This window comes from Astyanax mexicanus, chromosome 10 (genome assembly GCF_023375975.1).
Source record: "Astyanax mexicanus isolate ESR-SI-001 chromosome 10, AstMex3_surface, whole genome shotgun sequence".
In the NCBI taxonomy this organism is placed as follows: Eukaryota; Metazoa; Chordata; class Actinopteri; order Characiformes; family Acestrorhamphidae; genus Astyanax; species Astyanax mexicanus.
This window is the reverse complement of record NC_064417.1, coordinates 10,099,183-10,113,348: the sequence shown is the minus strand read 5'-3', so window position 1 is coordinate 10,113,348 and position 14,166 is coordinate 10,099,183. Positions and strand designations below refer to the sequence as shown.

Genomic DNA, 14,166 nt, shown 5'->3' with positions numbered 1-14,166 from the left:
CTGATAAACTCTGATTTCTATTCTTATGGGGGCAAATTAAAGAATCAAATATCTCTACACAGAACAGAGGCTTACATCTCAGTGTAATCTGCCAAACTGAATATAAACATTCAGATACTGAAGAAGTAAAGAATATCAAGAGCCTTTAAACAAACACTGGCAAAGAACAGAAAGCATTAATGTATTAAAATATGTTTATTATAAATATCAATAAGTTAGTTTTCAGTTTGTACAAAAACAGGTAAAAAATATAGTATTACAATATTAAAATCTTACAGTGAAACATTAAATTAGGATATATTAAATACTGTACACAGTCTAAAAAATGACGAATGAGTTTCAGCTCCAGAAGGCCGGGGCCAGGCTCTGGTAGTGTGCAGCTTTACTGTAGTCCTACAAAACACAAACACACAAAAATATCTGTTAATTTCACATAAAAATGGTACTCTGCATCTTAAAGGAAAGCCAGGACCTTACAGTAAATCTGGTTCTAATTTAGCTGATTTATGAACTGAATTGCAATACATAAGATTGTGTAAAAATGTCCCTGTTTGTTTACTAGAAAAGACAAATCCGTTGTTATATAAAATGTTTAAATTAGTTTTGTAGCTTTATGAATACTGGCAATACACCAATGGTGCCAAACAATACAAATGAAATGCTTCTAATAAGCCTTTGTATGTTATCTGACACTTGTTCTTTTTTGTTTTGTCAGAATTTTATGAAGAATGAACCAACAAAAACTGCTCCAAAATTACTTTTCCATTGACTTCAAGAAGCTTTTTTCTTGCATTTCTCCAGTACCATACATAAGGCTACAAAACACTTATACACATAAACCTGCAGACACATTTTTGAAGAATAAAGTCTGAAATATTTTGTGCACCAACCTGGCATGAAAATGATGTTTCCGGATACAGCGGGTACTCCAGCATGGAGCCGAAAATGTCCACGTCCATCTCATTCTGAGGTTCAGCTGTTGTTACACTGGTGTGACCAAGGTGTCCAATGTCCTGTGTGTGTGTTTCTGCCCCGCTTGCTGGTCTCCAGGCTTCAGGAACGGAGCTGTAATGGCAGATCCCACTGTAAGGGGGACTCAGGTCACTCCTCTGAGAGAGGGGCTCCTGGCCCAGCTGCGAGGACAGGTAGGAGATGTAACGGATGGTGAGGCGCAGCGTCTCGATCTTGGTCAAGGTTTGTCCAGCTGGAGCTACAGATGGAGGCAGGTAGGTCCTGAGGTGATGGAGGGCTTTGGTCAGGTCCCTCATCCTTAGTTTTTCTTTCTCACTGGCGTTCTGTCTCTGCTTGCTTGGGTTTTTAGAGCGTGTCCTCGTCCTCTGCTTTCCGACTGACATTCTTGATTCTACACACCGGGGAATAGCTGACCTGTGAGATTTAACAAGATTTAATTATAGATGTGCATGTACATTTTTATTTACAATAAACATGCATTTCATGTTATGGCTTATGACAGCAATTGTAAGATGGCAGTAAATGATTTATAATAAATAAATAGCATTCTATTGACATGTTTGAATGCTGTTTTGGACATTAGTTCTTATGATTCATTACAAAAATGAATAACCTTTAAAGCTCTTTACATCAGTGAAATATCACAGAACATCTTTTTCAAAATAGCTTCATAAGTACATTGTTTTTTGTATTTTCTTTTCATATGTTAAAAAATATATTTGTTGCAAACTGTTTATATATTTAGCAGCATGGTTAAAAAGTTCTTATTGAACTAACCTTAGTGTGGCTGGGGTGTCCTGAGACCTGCTCCCTGGTGAAAAGTCTGAGTAGTTTGATGGCGACGCAGCTTCTGGAGAGGAAATATTGTAAATATCAGAGTCAGAGCTGGGAGAACTCCAGCTTTGTGTGCTGTAGCTGAGAAAAGAGGAGGATAGATCCATTCTTGATGCTTTCTGAGGCTGAATACTGGCTGAAAGCTGCAGGAGGAGAATTTATACAGCGGTCAGGACAGCGGTCAGAGGTGTGAAGTGACACCTCCACAGGTCACTCAGACCTCAGACCAGAGAGAGAGAGAGAGAGAGAGAGAGAGAGAGAGAGAGAGAGGCCTACAGTCCTGGTCTGGAAAACAAAAACACTCCTCTGATTCACTGTCGGCCGTGTGAATTTTTACCCCTCTGCAGATAATAACATACCTGCCCATCTACTGTTTTATCCATTATGTCTGGTCACTTACTGGTCGCCCTGCTTAATAGGTTTAGCTATCCATCATTTTAATCCAGTATGAATCGGCAGCATGTGTAGATTTTTACAGTTTGAAAGTATAACTGCAAACTGATTTTAATCCAGTATGAAGTCTGTGCAATTTTATAGCCTAACATTATAAATTATGTTATTATTTTTAATCCAGTATGAAATATGCAGTCTAGGTCAATAAGTGTAGTTTTTATTGCTAGACAGTGAAGGAGTTTTTTTATATTGCGTTTATATATTGCTAATGATAGATAAACAGATAAAATGTCAGTAATCTTCTTACTGTCGAGAAGGCAGATCAGACTGTAAACTCTAAGCCCCCACCCCCACACCCACCCACAGGTCACATCAGGGTCGAGACCGCTGGCCTGTTTACTGTGTAAACCAGTAATTGCATTTCACACCAAACATGTAAATGAGATAATGAAGCTCGTTAAGTGTGATTAAGGCCTGTCATGCTGTCATACACGTTACCATGATCCAGAGGAGGGTGATGAGCCTTCATTTTCACATGTTATCATTAATTCTGCATACAGTATGTTTTGTGTTGGATCCCTTTTTTGCCACAAATTGACTATTCGATTTCTTTATTATTGTGTGTTTGGGTTGTTTTAAACTTCAGTTCCAACAAGTAACTAGAAAAGTAAAGTAAATTATTTTAAATTCAATTTAAAAGACATTACTAGATATGGATTGACACATCTCACAGGCTTTGTTGGATCAGTCAGTGTCTGTGAGAAGTGCAGGGGTGGTTGGTGGGAGTTTAGAGAGAGCAGCAGCTCCAGGACCAGTTCAGCACCTGAAGGTGTCGACTGATGAACCCGAGAGTGCTAAAGAGTGCTAAAGCTGTGAGAACAAGCTCAGGAAACTGAAGCCATGAGAACTGTCCTGACCCACTGACCCTACTCATGGAGGTCACAAGATTTCTCATCACCTTCATGGCTTTAGTCCAAATTTTATTCAGCATATTCATAAATTCAGCATTAAAATAAATGTGATGGTGTGAAATGCAGAAAAATCTAATTTGGAGTTCTGAATGGGAGAAATTGTTGCTCAACACCAAGAAAGTGAAGAATGGGCTTAAAATATGACAGGTTACCTACCAAAAATGAACACTGATGAGAAACACATGCAAATTTTGAATGTGTTGTGTAACTTGAGCTTGTAGATGTGCAATAGTTATTAATTATAATGCAGAAACTATAATTTTAGCATATTTTGTAGAGGTTTCTATTATAAGGTCTATAAAGCGGGTCTTAATTGTAGTGAAGAGCTTAAGTGGTTTGGTCTTTGCGCAGGGTTTAAAGAATACCATAGCCTAAAACATTTAGTTTGAATAGATTTACACTCTTCAGGTTAACTTCAAAGTCCCTCTCTGTGGGCCTGTCTAAAGAGTTTGAGTCAAGATCAAGTTAAAATTGAGACCAGATTACATTTTATTCACCATTAACAACAACAAGAACAAGAAAATGGAAAAACACAAATTAAATATTTTCATTGTATATTTTCAGAAATTCTTTAAAAAAGACTTAAGATTGGTCTCAAGACTACAGCACTAGAAAACAACAAAAATAAAAAAATGTATTTTATAAACCATGCTCTTTGGCAAAGCATTTTGTTAATTACCTATTAAAAACAAATTAAACTAGATTGTATAAATTAAACTGTTTATGTCCTTCAACACATTCTTCTATTAAAGATGGTGTAAGTCTACTTTCAGCAAGTAAAATTTTCTCCTACTCATCAGAAGATTTTCAAACTAGACTAGACTAGTTAATGGGCAGCTTCTGGAGATGTCCTTTTTGGGTTCTCCAAAGTCCCCCAGCTTCTCCAAAAAATGTAAATATCTAATTTTACCACGGAAAAATGTGTTATGTATTATGTGCACGTATGGCCAACCTAGGGAATAATGCATTTTAACAGGTTGAATAAATGAATGAAGACAATATCAGTTCAAACTGTGAGAATAACTATGATAGCAGTTCAGAAAGAAGAGATAAACACCAATGAACACAGTGATACTTATTTTCCTATTACGATCTACACAATACTTTTTTTATTATGAAACTGTGCGGGTCTAAGAATAAATAGCTGAGGTACAGATCAAAGAACAGTGTACCTATGTGTGATAGACTCACCCTTGTTTGAGCTTTTGTAATGTTTAAATATGGCTAATCTGCAGTTCTGTAAGGCAATTAAAAATATGTCTAAATTTATCACATGCTCTGTGATTAATTCCTCTAAATTAATGAATAATTGGAATACATTTAAAAGCTCCCTGTAGTGAACATCAGTCATAACAGATGCTGTAAATACTGTATATCTCTTACAACAATGTACTATAGCTGCAAGTTTATAAACCGAAACATTACAAAATTATTATAGAAGATGCTCACACATACCAGAGGTTATTTTCAGAATATTTCTAGAATACACTAATACTTATTAAAACTGCACTTTTTACTTTAATAGCTGAAATATGTTGCTCTGTAATAATAAAATATACCAGCTCTGCTTACAACGCTTAAAATCAGATGAAAATATTAACAGAATTTTGATATTTTACCATATTTTAAGTTTAAATTAAATAAAAATGGATGTTCTTTATTATTTTAGTCTGCAAGCTCATTTTACTATACATCTTTTAATTTATATTACCTGCCATAAAGCCTTTATTATGAAACCCAAAATGGCACTATATTAGATTAGTAGGTTCTGGGGTTTAATATGATTTGTGCCATGCGTATAGTTCACTCCAGTCTTTAGTTATTGACCTCAGAACACCTGAATGCTGCCGGCTTCTCAATGCTAGCTAACAGCTGAACTTAGCAGTAAGGTTTGGAGTGTGTTAGCTTGGATGCTAGTTGTTTTCTGAGATTAATAAATAGCTGATGTTTGATATTGGAATGGTTTTACTGTGCTTGGTAGGTTTGGTAAGTTCTGCAGGTTGATATATGTGAATTATGTCTTTATCACATAGATGATGTACTCTGGACTTCAGTTATGAATCAAGTCAAAACACAAGCACCAGGATACAGCTCCAGATACTGGGGGACTGTTCCATTCACCTCCAGTGACCAGCATTGTAGTCCCCCACCCCACAATTAATCAGTGTACTTTTTTATTTGTCCTGTGATTTGTCAACATTAATGTGTTAATATAACAGCCCCCCCTAATCCATAGAAATAAGTATAACTAATAGAACACATTCTTCATAGTTCATTGTTTAGTTGATGCTCTGACTGCTATCATGGTTCTTCCCGGACCCCTGTTTGACTCCTCTGTCTGAACCCATGTTTACCTTGGGTCCTGAGAAGTGTCAGTGTTGAGTCTGTACCTTGTTTGGCACCTCAGAGTTTCAGTGTGTGAGACAGCTCTGTCCTGTCTGACCCTCACCACAAAAAATGTATAACTCAATGTTATCTAGAGCACAGTATAAAACAAAGAACACTGACTATTTTGAAGTTGACTGTTATTATGAATGGATTATTCTGGCATAATGTAAGTGTAGAAACACCCTTTAAATCATTATGAAGAATATTTGATTGTGTAGGATCTTGTCTGACCCTGTGTCTGACCCCTCTGTCTCACCCTGTGTTCACACCAGAGCCAGGGAAGGTGCCAGTACTGAGTTTATGTTTGGCACCTCAGAGTTTCAGTGTGTGAGACAGCTCCGGCCTGTCTGATCTCACCAGTGATGGCAAAGTTACTTTGAAAAAGTAATCTGATTACCACTTTAAAAAGTAACTTATTTACTTTATGGATTATCTGATTTAAAAAGTAACTAAGTTACTTTTAAGCTACTTTTAAGTTACTGTCACCTTAACAAAAAAGAGTCGCCAAAACCCCATGTTTGGGATTTGTTTCTTTAGGTGTGCCGCTGCAACTCAGAAACAAACGTTTCTTCATTTTTTTTTTTTTAAAGCTAAGTAGCACAACATACCTTGATATTGTGATCTTTAACTGATACAAACTCAGAATAATGTCTGTATTTCCAGATAGAAAACGTGCATCTCTCTCCTTCCTCCAGTGTTTGTGTCGCAGTGTGGTGTTGCAAGTGTGTTGCATAGGTCAGACTTCACTCCCCAAGATGCAAGAAAAAAATGTAAAAAATATACTGTAGTGAATCTGCAGTAATGTTCTGTGTGTACTAAGAGAGGGGTGCTCACTGTGTGTGTTGAGCCTGAATGCTAGTTTTATCCTGTTAGCTTGTTAGCTCGCTAGCCTGTTGTTATTTTGGCGTGGGTGTGGCCCACAGTTACAGCAATAAAGCGATGACTGTAAACATCTTTTTCTCATCCATCCTTTTTAATGCGTCCAGCTAGACGTTAAGATACCTTTTTACTAAGGAAAATGACAAAAGAGTAAAACACAGACTTTAATATGATTACTGGATTTGAAATAGCGATGTATTAGATTACTCGTAGCTGAAAACCATGGTGAGATTAGAGTATTACCTTGCTAAGTAAAAACACTGTACAAAACTGTAGTTTTTACAGATTTATTAAACATGTTAGGAATAAATCATATAAATGTATTTACCAAAAAAATCTTCTTAAGCCATCAATCTAGCAATATCTTTGTTTTTAGGAAATGATTTAGTATTCCAAGCATCACAGAATTGCTCCTCCCCACAGTGATGTGTAAAAGGATTTTTTTTTTAATGTTTAAAAAGTTTTTTCGACATTTTCAACTGAAATAATCTAAACATGGCTATAATATATATATATATATATATATATATATATATATATATATATATATATATAATGGTACAAGAAAAAAACAAATGCTGAATAAATATATAAGTATTATAAAGAATATAAGGTAAGCTGTGGTCTCCAGGAGTCATGTCACTGGTGCAGCACAGCAAAAAATCTCTTATTTTAAAATTAAAATCACACTGATGGCATTACTTGACTCTTATTTCCATATTGTCTGCATTGGTTATGAAGTAAAGCATACTGTACATCCACAGTATCTTTCCAGTTAGCAGACATTTTTCATTTACTATGTGATTTTACATTATGCTTTTATAAATGTACTATATTTTCTATTACTGAATAAATAGAATACAACTAAATTAAATAACATTTATTTCAGTTGATACATCATGATTGACAAAATGTCACTAGTGTTACATTGCTTTGGTATCTATAATATTGTATAAATGAATGCACAAATAAAGCCAGTAACTTACATAATAATGTCATATATTCAGTTATACACAATGCAGGTCATTATGTATAAAAGTGATATATTTGTTGGTATTGGCCCTTGTCTGACCCCTCTGTCTGACCTTTTAGATCCCTAAAAGGTGGCAGTACTGAGTTTATGTTTGTGTTTCAGTGTGTGAGACAGCTCCGGTCTGTCTGATCTCACCAGTGACACGGTATAACTCCCTGATATCTACAACACAGTATAACACAGTGGCAGCATCTGGAACACTGACTGTTTTAGACATCCTGGTTTTAAGGATTATTTCAGCATATTGCATATTATGTGTAAAACCCTTTATTTCAATTTAGTCCATTATGTAGAATATTTGTTCCTGTAGGACCCCTGTCCGACTCCTCTGTCTGACCCCTCTGACTGGCTTTGTGTTTACACCAGATCCCAGAAAGGTGCCAGTTCTGAGTTTATGTTTGGCACCTCAGAGTTTCAGTGTGTGAGACAGCTCCGGCCTGTCTGACTTCAATAGCACAACGTTACCCTGAACTGTGTGGGTGTAGAGAAATCTGCTCTGATACATGACTGGTTTCATAAAACACTTAAATATTTATCTAATATCATATAATAATATAATTAAATTACTAAAGTACAAATTCACATTCACTGTCCCACTTTAAAATGGTTTAATCATTGTTCATTTTGTTCATAATTAGGCTATTATATCAAACAGTGTTAAACCTTTCAGATTAAGCAGATATTAATACCTTTATAACTATTAAAACACAATCAGGATCAGTCTTTTATACAAAAATCATCATTTGGGCCTTTTATTTTTTATGTGTATCATTATAGAGAAAATCCTAACTATATGCTAACTATCATGTGAAATTTTTATATTTTTTTTACTGTAAAAAATATTTTTTTGTAATTTTTCTGTATTTTTTGTCTATGGAATACAACATTAAAAAGACTATGTATTATAATTAGTGTTTTTAATTGATTAAAAAAAATTTAAATTAATCACAACATAATTCTGTGATTAACTGTGCTTAATCGCATTTGTTTTTCTTCAGACGTAAATTTTTATAGTGGCTATTTTAATGTAAATAAAAGAATGAATGTAAGAAATGTAAAATACAATTATATGTATATTAGTGAGGTCAATTAAAATAATGGTATATACTTGTATGTTTGATGGGAGATAAAAATCAATGTAGGGTGCTGGCAAAAGGGGGTATGCAGAGCGTGCGACGCATAAGGGTGCGGCGCCAAATTGATGCCGGAAAATTATTTCTAGTCGGAATTTTCTGTAAGAGCTGTTTTTTCATTTATGATAATACGACGGGGCGTCACCTGGCCTGGGCTTCCAGTAGCCCCGAATCGTCTCACTAAGCTCAGCTGTATTATTAATGAGGAGACAGGCCACTGTCCACTATGAAAGGAAAATCTCTTGACGCGAATCACGGAGCCAGTTCAAGCATAAAGTTCCGCCTTTCAGGAGAAACAGCCAATCAGCTTGCTGGTTTTGCGGAGTGTGGTGGGCTAATAGGGAAGACCCCAGCCCAGCACCCCCAGGGTTTTTGAGTTCTTGCACCAGGTTTCAGCGCTGATGTTAAAAACTTATCTTGATATACAACAATTTTTCTAAAAGAAAGGTAACTGAACTAACCATGTAAACTGTGATATGTTTCCGATAGCTGGTTAAAAAAAACTATATATATATATATAAAATATATATGTTTAACTTGCCCTGATGTACCTGATCAGCCAATAACTATTTCATTTTCAAATGAATCCTGTGTTTTTATTAATTTAGGATTGCAGGATTACTGTAAGCTATAATGAACGAAAATGTATTTAGCTAACCAGTTTGCTAGAGGCTGCATGTTGTGAATAGCCAGAATTTAGTACTATACTTAGTTTAAATGAGTTTCTTAACTCCTGGTCCCTGCTCTAAAATTGTATGTTTTCCACCGGATCCAACTGATCAGGTAATAAACTAATATAATTAACTGGGCTGAGCCCTAGATTTTTACATACCCAGGGAATGCCCCTGATAATACACATCAAAAAACAGAAGCACAGCACTAATCAGGCGCCATCCTCTCCTACCCCATCTACCCTCCTGTCACTTCCTCCCAAACACAGGCGCTTGAAAATGCCCCCTATAGAGAACGCGCCCAGGCATGTTTTTATTTCGTCATGACGCACCTGCAGGACAGGTGCTGTTTTTACAATATAACAGATCATAACAAGTAAGTAAGTAGATGGTGATTCATAAAACTAATAAATTATAGAACAGAGATTGCCAACGCTGTTTTTTTATATTACATAACTGATATTCTGCATCTAGAATGTGTGTGAGCGTGCATATGTGTGTGTGCATATGTGTGTGGCTGCGAGCGTGCGTGAGACAGAGAGAAAGAGAGAGATCTCTGACCGGTCGGAGCTGGAAGTAGAGGTGGCCGACACCATTATCGATCCGGTACCAAGTAAATGCAGGGCCAGTATTGCCGATATCGATACTTTTTAATATTTATTCTTCATAAATCCAAAGTATCCAAAAGACTTGTATGTGACAACAAAATACTAAAGATTATGAAAATAAATATTTTTTGAAGTAGAAAAGGAGAAACCACAATACAAAAATACAAAAAAAATTCTCCTCTCACTTTCTTTCTTTCTTTTACTTTTTTCAAATAGAATTGTTCTTAGGAAAACAATAAAAAGTAAGTAATTTTCTTCCTTTTAGCGCAATTCTTTTTCTTAAATAAACAGTGTTAAATGTGTAAAATACAGTGTAAAGAGTGTAAAATGATATAAAGACAGTGAGGCGGGGGGTTCTCTGTTCACAGTGCAGCTCTACTCTTACAGACAGAGAGTAGTCAGTGCGTGTGGGAGAAAAAAAACCTTCAGTATGGATCTTTTTACACGAGTATTGCTCAATATCAATACCAGCGTTTGAATCGATAGTATCGATATTTGGATCGATCTGCCCACCTCTAACAGGAGGTCTGAACTGGAGTGTTACTGCTGGACACCATAAGACCGCAGCATAAGACCGCTAAATTAAATATTTCAGACAGAAAACAAATCAGTGCATTAGGAGGCGGAAGTAGGGGACAAACATGGTGCCTTAATTAACTTAAGTTTAAAAAATAGTAACACGTTACTGATTCCAAATTAACAGCACGCAGTTACCAGTTAACGCTTAAACGTTGACATCCCTAATAATAATGTTATTACAAAAAATATAGCCTGTATAAATAATAATAATAATAATAATAATCATAATAATAAATGAGTGATCTGTTTCTACAAATCTAAGCATGAAATAAAAAAAAAGTGTTTTTTTTTATTAAAAAGAGTAGCAGCATTTTTACACTAAATTACTGTTGTATCACTGATCTGTTACTGTCAAATTACTTATGGTTTGATATTAGAATGGACTTATCAGTACTTTATTGTGGTTTCTAGATACTGGCAGCAGCTGTAGTGCTTTACTCAGCTTTATTAATTTAATAGCAGCTTAATAGTCACTAATACTGATCAAGATGTGTCCATTATTCTTAAGTAAGATCTTGCTGATCATACGAGCACTTATTACAAATGATCACTATTTTACAGACTAAACAGCCCTGAGTAATCTGTTTTTGTGCATTTTTTAAAAGGAAAACTTTATCATTAGAGATTTAAGCCAAAGCCAGTCTGTTGCTGCTGGACTAGTATGTTCACTCCTGCACTAATAAGTGAGTGTGGGTGAGTTACTGCACATGTCTGACTGTACGCTGGTGTATGTTGCTGTTTAGGGGCTGTTTGTTTGTGGGCAGTGGGTTTGGAAGCTGCATGCTGGTGTTTTTCTCACAATGTTCTGTCATGTTTTACAGGATCTGCAGCCTCTGCTCAGCCCCTGGTTTGTTTTGGTTCACACTCAGGGTGCAAAACGCTGAGAGAGAGAGAGAGTGAGAGAGAGAGAGAGAGAGAGAGAGACAGAGAGAGAAAGACAGAGAAAGAGCAGGACTCAGGTCAGTCTCAGTTCCCATGGGAAGAGCGGGCTGAGGGTTTAAAAAAAGAATAAAACCACACCAGCAGCCTCACTGCTGCACAAACACACAGTGGAAACAGAGCGAATGAGCTTCAGTATCTGAAAGTGTGCATTGTTATCACGCACTCATGACCTCATCTCCCCCTCTCCTCCATAACTCGTATTTCGCTGTCAGACCAGTGACACCAGTATGAACCAGTGTGCAGTAAGCATCTCTAAAATAGCATCTTTATTAAAAAATAAATACAACTTATAAAATTTAATTTCTATTGGTTTAGAAGTCTGATACAAAAATAAGACCAAATTTCAAGTGATGCTTGTTCAGTGGTGATTGAACCCCTTACATTTATCTATATTTCTGTATAAATATGACCTAAAACATCATTTTTACACATATTAAAAGTAGATATAGAGAACCCAGTCACACAAAGCAGACAAAGATATTATTGGCCCTTTATTTATTGAGGTAAATAACCCATTATTACATATTTGTGAGTGGAAAAAATATATATAAACATTTATGATTAGCAGTTAGTTTGAAGGTGAAATTAGAGTCAGGTGTCTTTAATCAGTGGCATCAGTGGCACAAGGCTACTGGAAGAATGTTTTGTGGAAAGATGAGACCAAAATAGAAAGGAAAACATTATATTCCAGCAGAAGAACCTTATTCCTTTGTGAAACATGGTGGTGGTTTGGGTCTGTTTGGCTGCATCTGGGCCAGGATGGCTTGCTTTCGTTTACAATTGCCCCTGATTTGTTTCTGAACAATGAACTTTGAATTATAGCAGAGAATTCCAAACAAAAATATCAGGACATCTGTCCATGAACTAAATAAGCCCAGCGATTCGAAAATACACATTATTACATACATTATCAGCCACCAATATCAGGTTAAGAGCTATTTTTATTAAAATAAAAGCATAAGTGTATATATTTTCTAGTTAATATAATGTATTTTAAGCTGAAGGTAAGGTGGGCTCTTGTAATTCTTGCCGCTGGGGGGCGCTGAAGTAACCAAAACTTTAATTCTTAAAAAAATATATATTTTAGTCAAACGATCACTGGACAGATATCTCTCTTGAAAACAGTTTATTTGGGTGAGAAAAGCTCTTCCGTTTATTTACAGTAAGCTTAGAATTCCACAATTTTAACTAAAATGGGCAATAATGCAGAGCTTACAGTGCAGCTAAAGCAGAGCAGAAATGGAACTATTTTAACTGACAGATTATTTATAACCAAACCGATCACATTTTCTCATCCTGTTTAACTCAGAATCTTTCAGTAAACATCAGTAATGAACTGTGGTATAATCGCTTTTCTTCGGCACTCAGCCTGTGGCCTAACGGTGAATTTACACTGCTCCGACGCGACAACACACAGCGACGGATCCCATTCATTTTCAATGGGAAGCGCCGCCTCCGTCAGACGCAGTCGCGCGGTGCATCATGGGTCCGACGCGTCGAGAGCGGGGGATGCGATGCGATGAAAAGTTGAGCCGAGCTGAACTTTATGCAAATGAGTCCGTCCAACGCAATGCGTCTATCCAATCAGAGAGCAGGTGTTGGCCTGTAACGCGTCCTCAGCGCAGCGCATGAAAACATTTTAGTTCCGCTTTCGAGCGTCCAGAGAAGCCTGGAAGAGAAGTTTCAGGCTTCCCTGTTCTTTATAAAATCCCTGCTGATTCACAGGGACTCTGTCAGCGAGGAGAAAGGCTGCTGTGATTGTTGGAGTCTCTGGTGGGTTTTTAAAATATTAATATGTAATTTAATTGGAAAAGTTTGCTTTTTTCAGCTTATATACTGCTCACTAGACAGTGTAATGAAGCTCATTCAAACATTTATATCTATAAAGACACATTTATATTTATTAAGTATTGGAAATAATAATATCTTATATAAAAAGCATTTCCCATTTATTAAAACGATTTAATTGGACGACGCAGGGAAAGCCTTTGTCACGCCCACATGCGACCGGTTGGAGGGGGGTAGTGCGACCATGTGCGTTTTCGCGTCGGAGCAGTGTAAATTCACCGTAACGTGCATTTACACTGCTCCGTCATGACAACGCACACGGTCGCACTGCCCCCTCCAACTGGTCGCATGTGGGCGTGACAAAGGCGTTCCCTGCGTCGTCCAATTAAATCGTTCTAATAAATTTAAATGCTTTTATACAAGCTTCTATTATTTTATATAATTAAAAATATATAAATGTGTATTAATAAATATAAATGTTCGATTGAGCTTTATTACACTGTCTAGTGAGCAGAATATAGGCTAACAAAACCAAACCAATCCAATTAAATTATATATTAATATGTTAAAAACCCACTAGAGACCCCAACAATCTCTGCAGCCTCTCTCCTTGCTGTATTACCGTGATCAGAGTACCTGTAAATCAGCAGGGTTTTAATATATGAGGCAGGAAAGCCTAAAACTTCTCTTCCAGGCTTCTCTGGAAGGGGCTTGAAAGCGGAACTAAATGTTTTCAGTTACTGTGCTGCAGACACCTGCTCTCTGATTGGATAGACGCATCGCGTTGGACGGATTCATTTGCATAAAGTTCAGCTCGGCTCAACTTTTCATCGCATCGCATCCCCCGCTCTCGACGCATCGGAGCCATAACGGTGCGCGTCCACTGGCACTTAAGCCATGACGCATTCCATTCATTTCAATGGAGAGAGCCGCCGCATGCCGCGGTGCATACTGGGTTGCGCTGAAAAAAGTCAG

The 14,166-nt window shown here is 36.7% G+C and overlaps 1 protein-coding gene across 1 annotated transcript; it reads right to left on the bottom strand.

The window, feature by feature from the left end:
• Positions 1 to 220: 220 nt before the first annotated feature.
• mespbb (mesoderm posterior bb) lies at positions 221 to 1,919 on the bottom strand. Its single transcript, XM_015603523.3, has 3 exons — positions 1,750 to 1,919; positions 891 to 1,386; positions 221 to 393 (listed from the first exon to the last, which is right to left on the bottom strand). The coding sequence occupies exons 1-3, from the start codon at positions 1,911 to 1,913 to the stop codon at positions 340 to 342; spliced, it is 714 nt and encodes a 237-aa protein (XP_015459009.2). The 5' UTR covers positions 1,914 to 1,919; the 3' UTR covers positions 221 to 339.
• Between the last annotated feature and the right edge of the window lie 12,247 nt (positions 1,920 to 14,166).

Bases quoted from the DNA above. Each gene is read 5' to 3' on its own strand.
- mespbb (XM_015603523.3), bottom strand. From the start codon at position 1,913: ATGGATCTATCCTCCTCTTTTCTCAGCTACAGCACACAAAGCTGGAGT. The intron at 1,387-1,749 runs GTTAGTTCAATA...TAAATCTCACAG, and splicing joins GACACCCCAGCCACACTAAG to GTCAGCTATTCCCCGGTGTG. The intron at 394-890 runs GTTGGTGCACAA...TGTGTTTTGTAG, and splicing joins AAACATCATTTTCATGCCAG to GACTACAGTAAAGCTGCACA.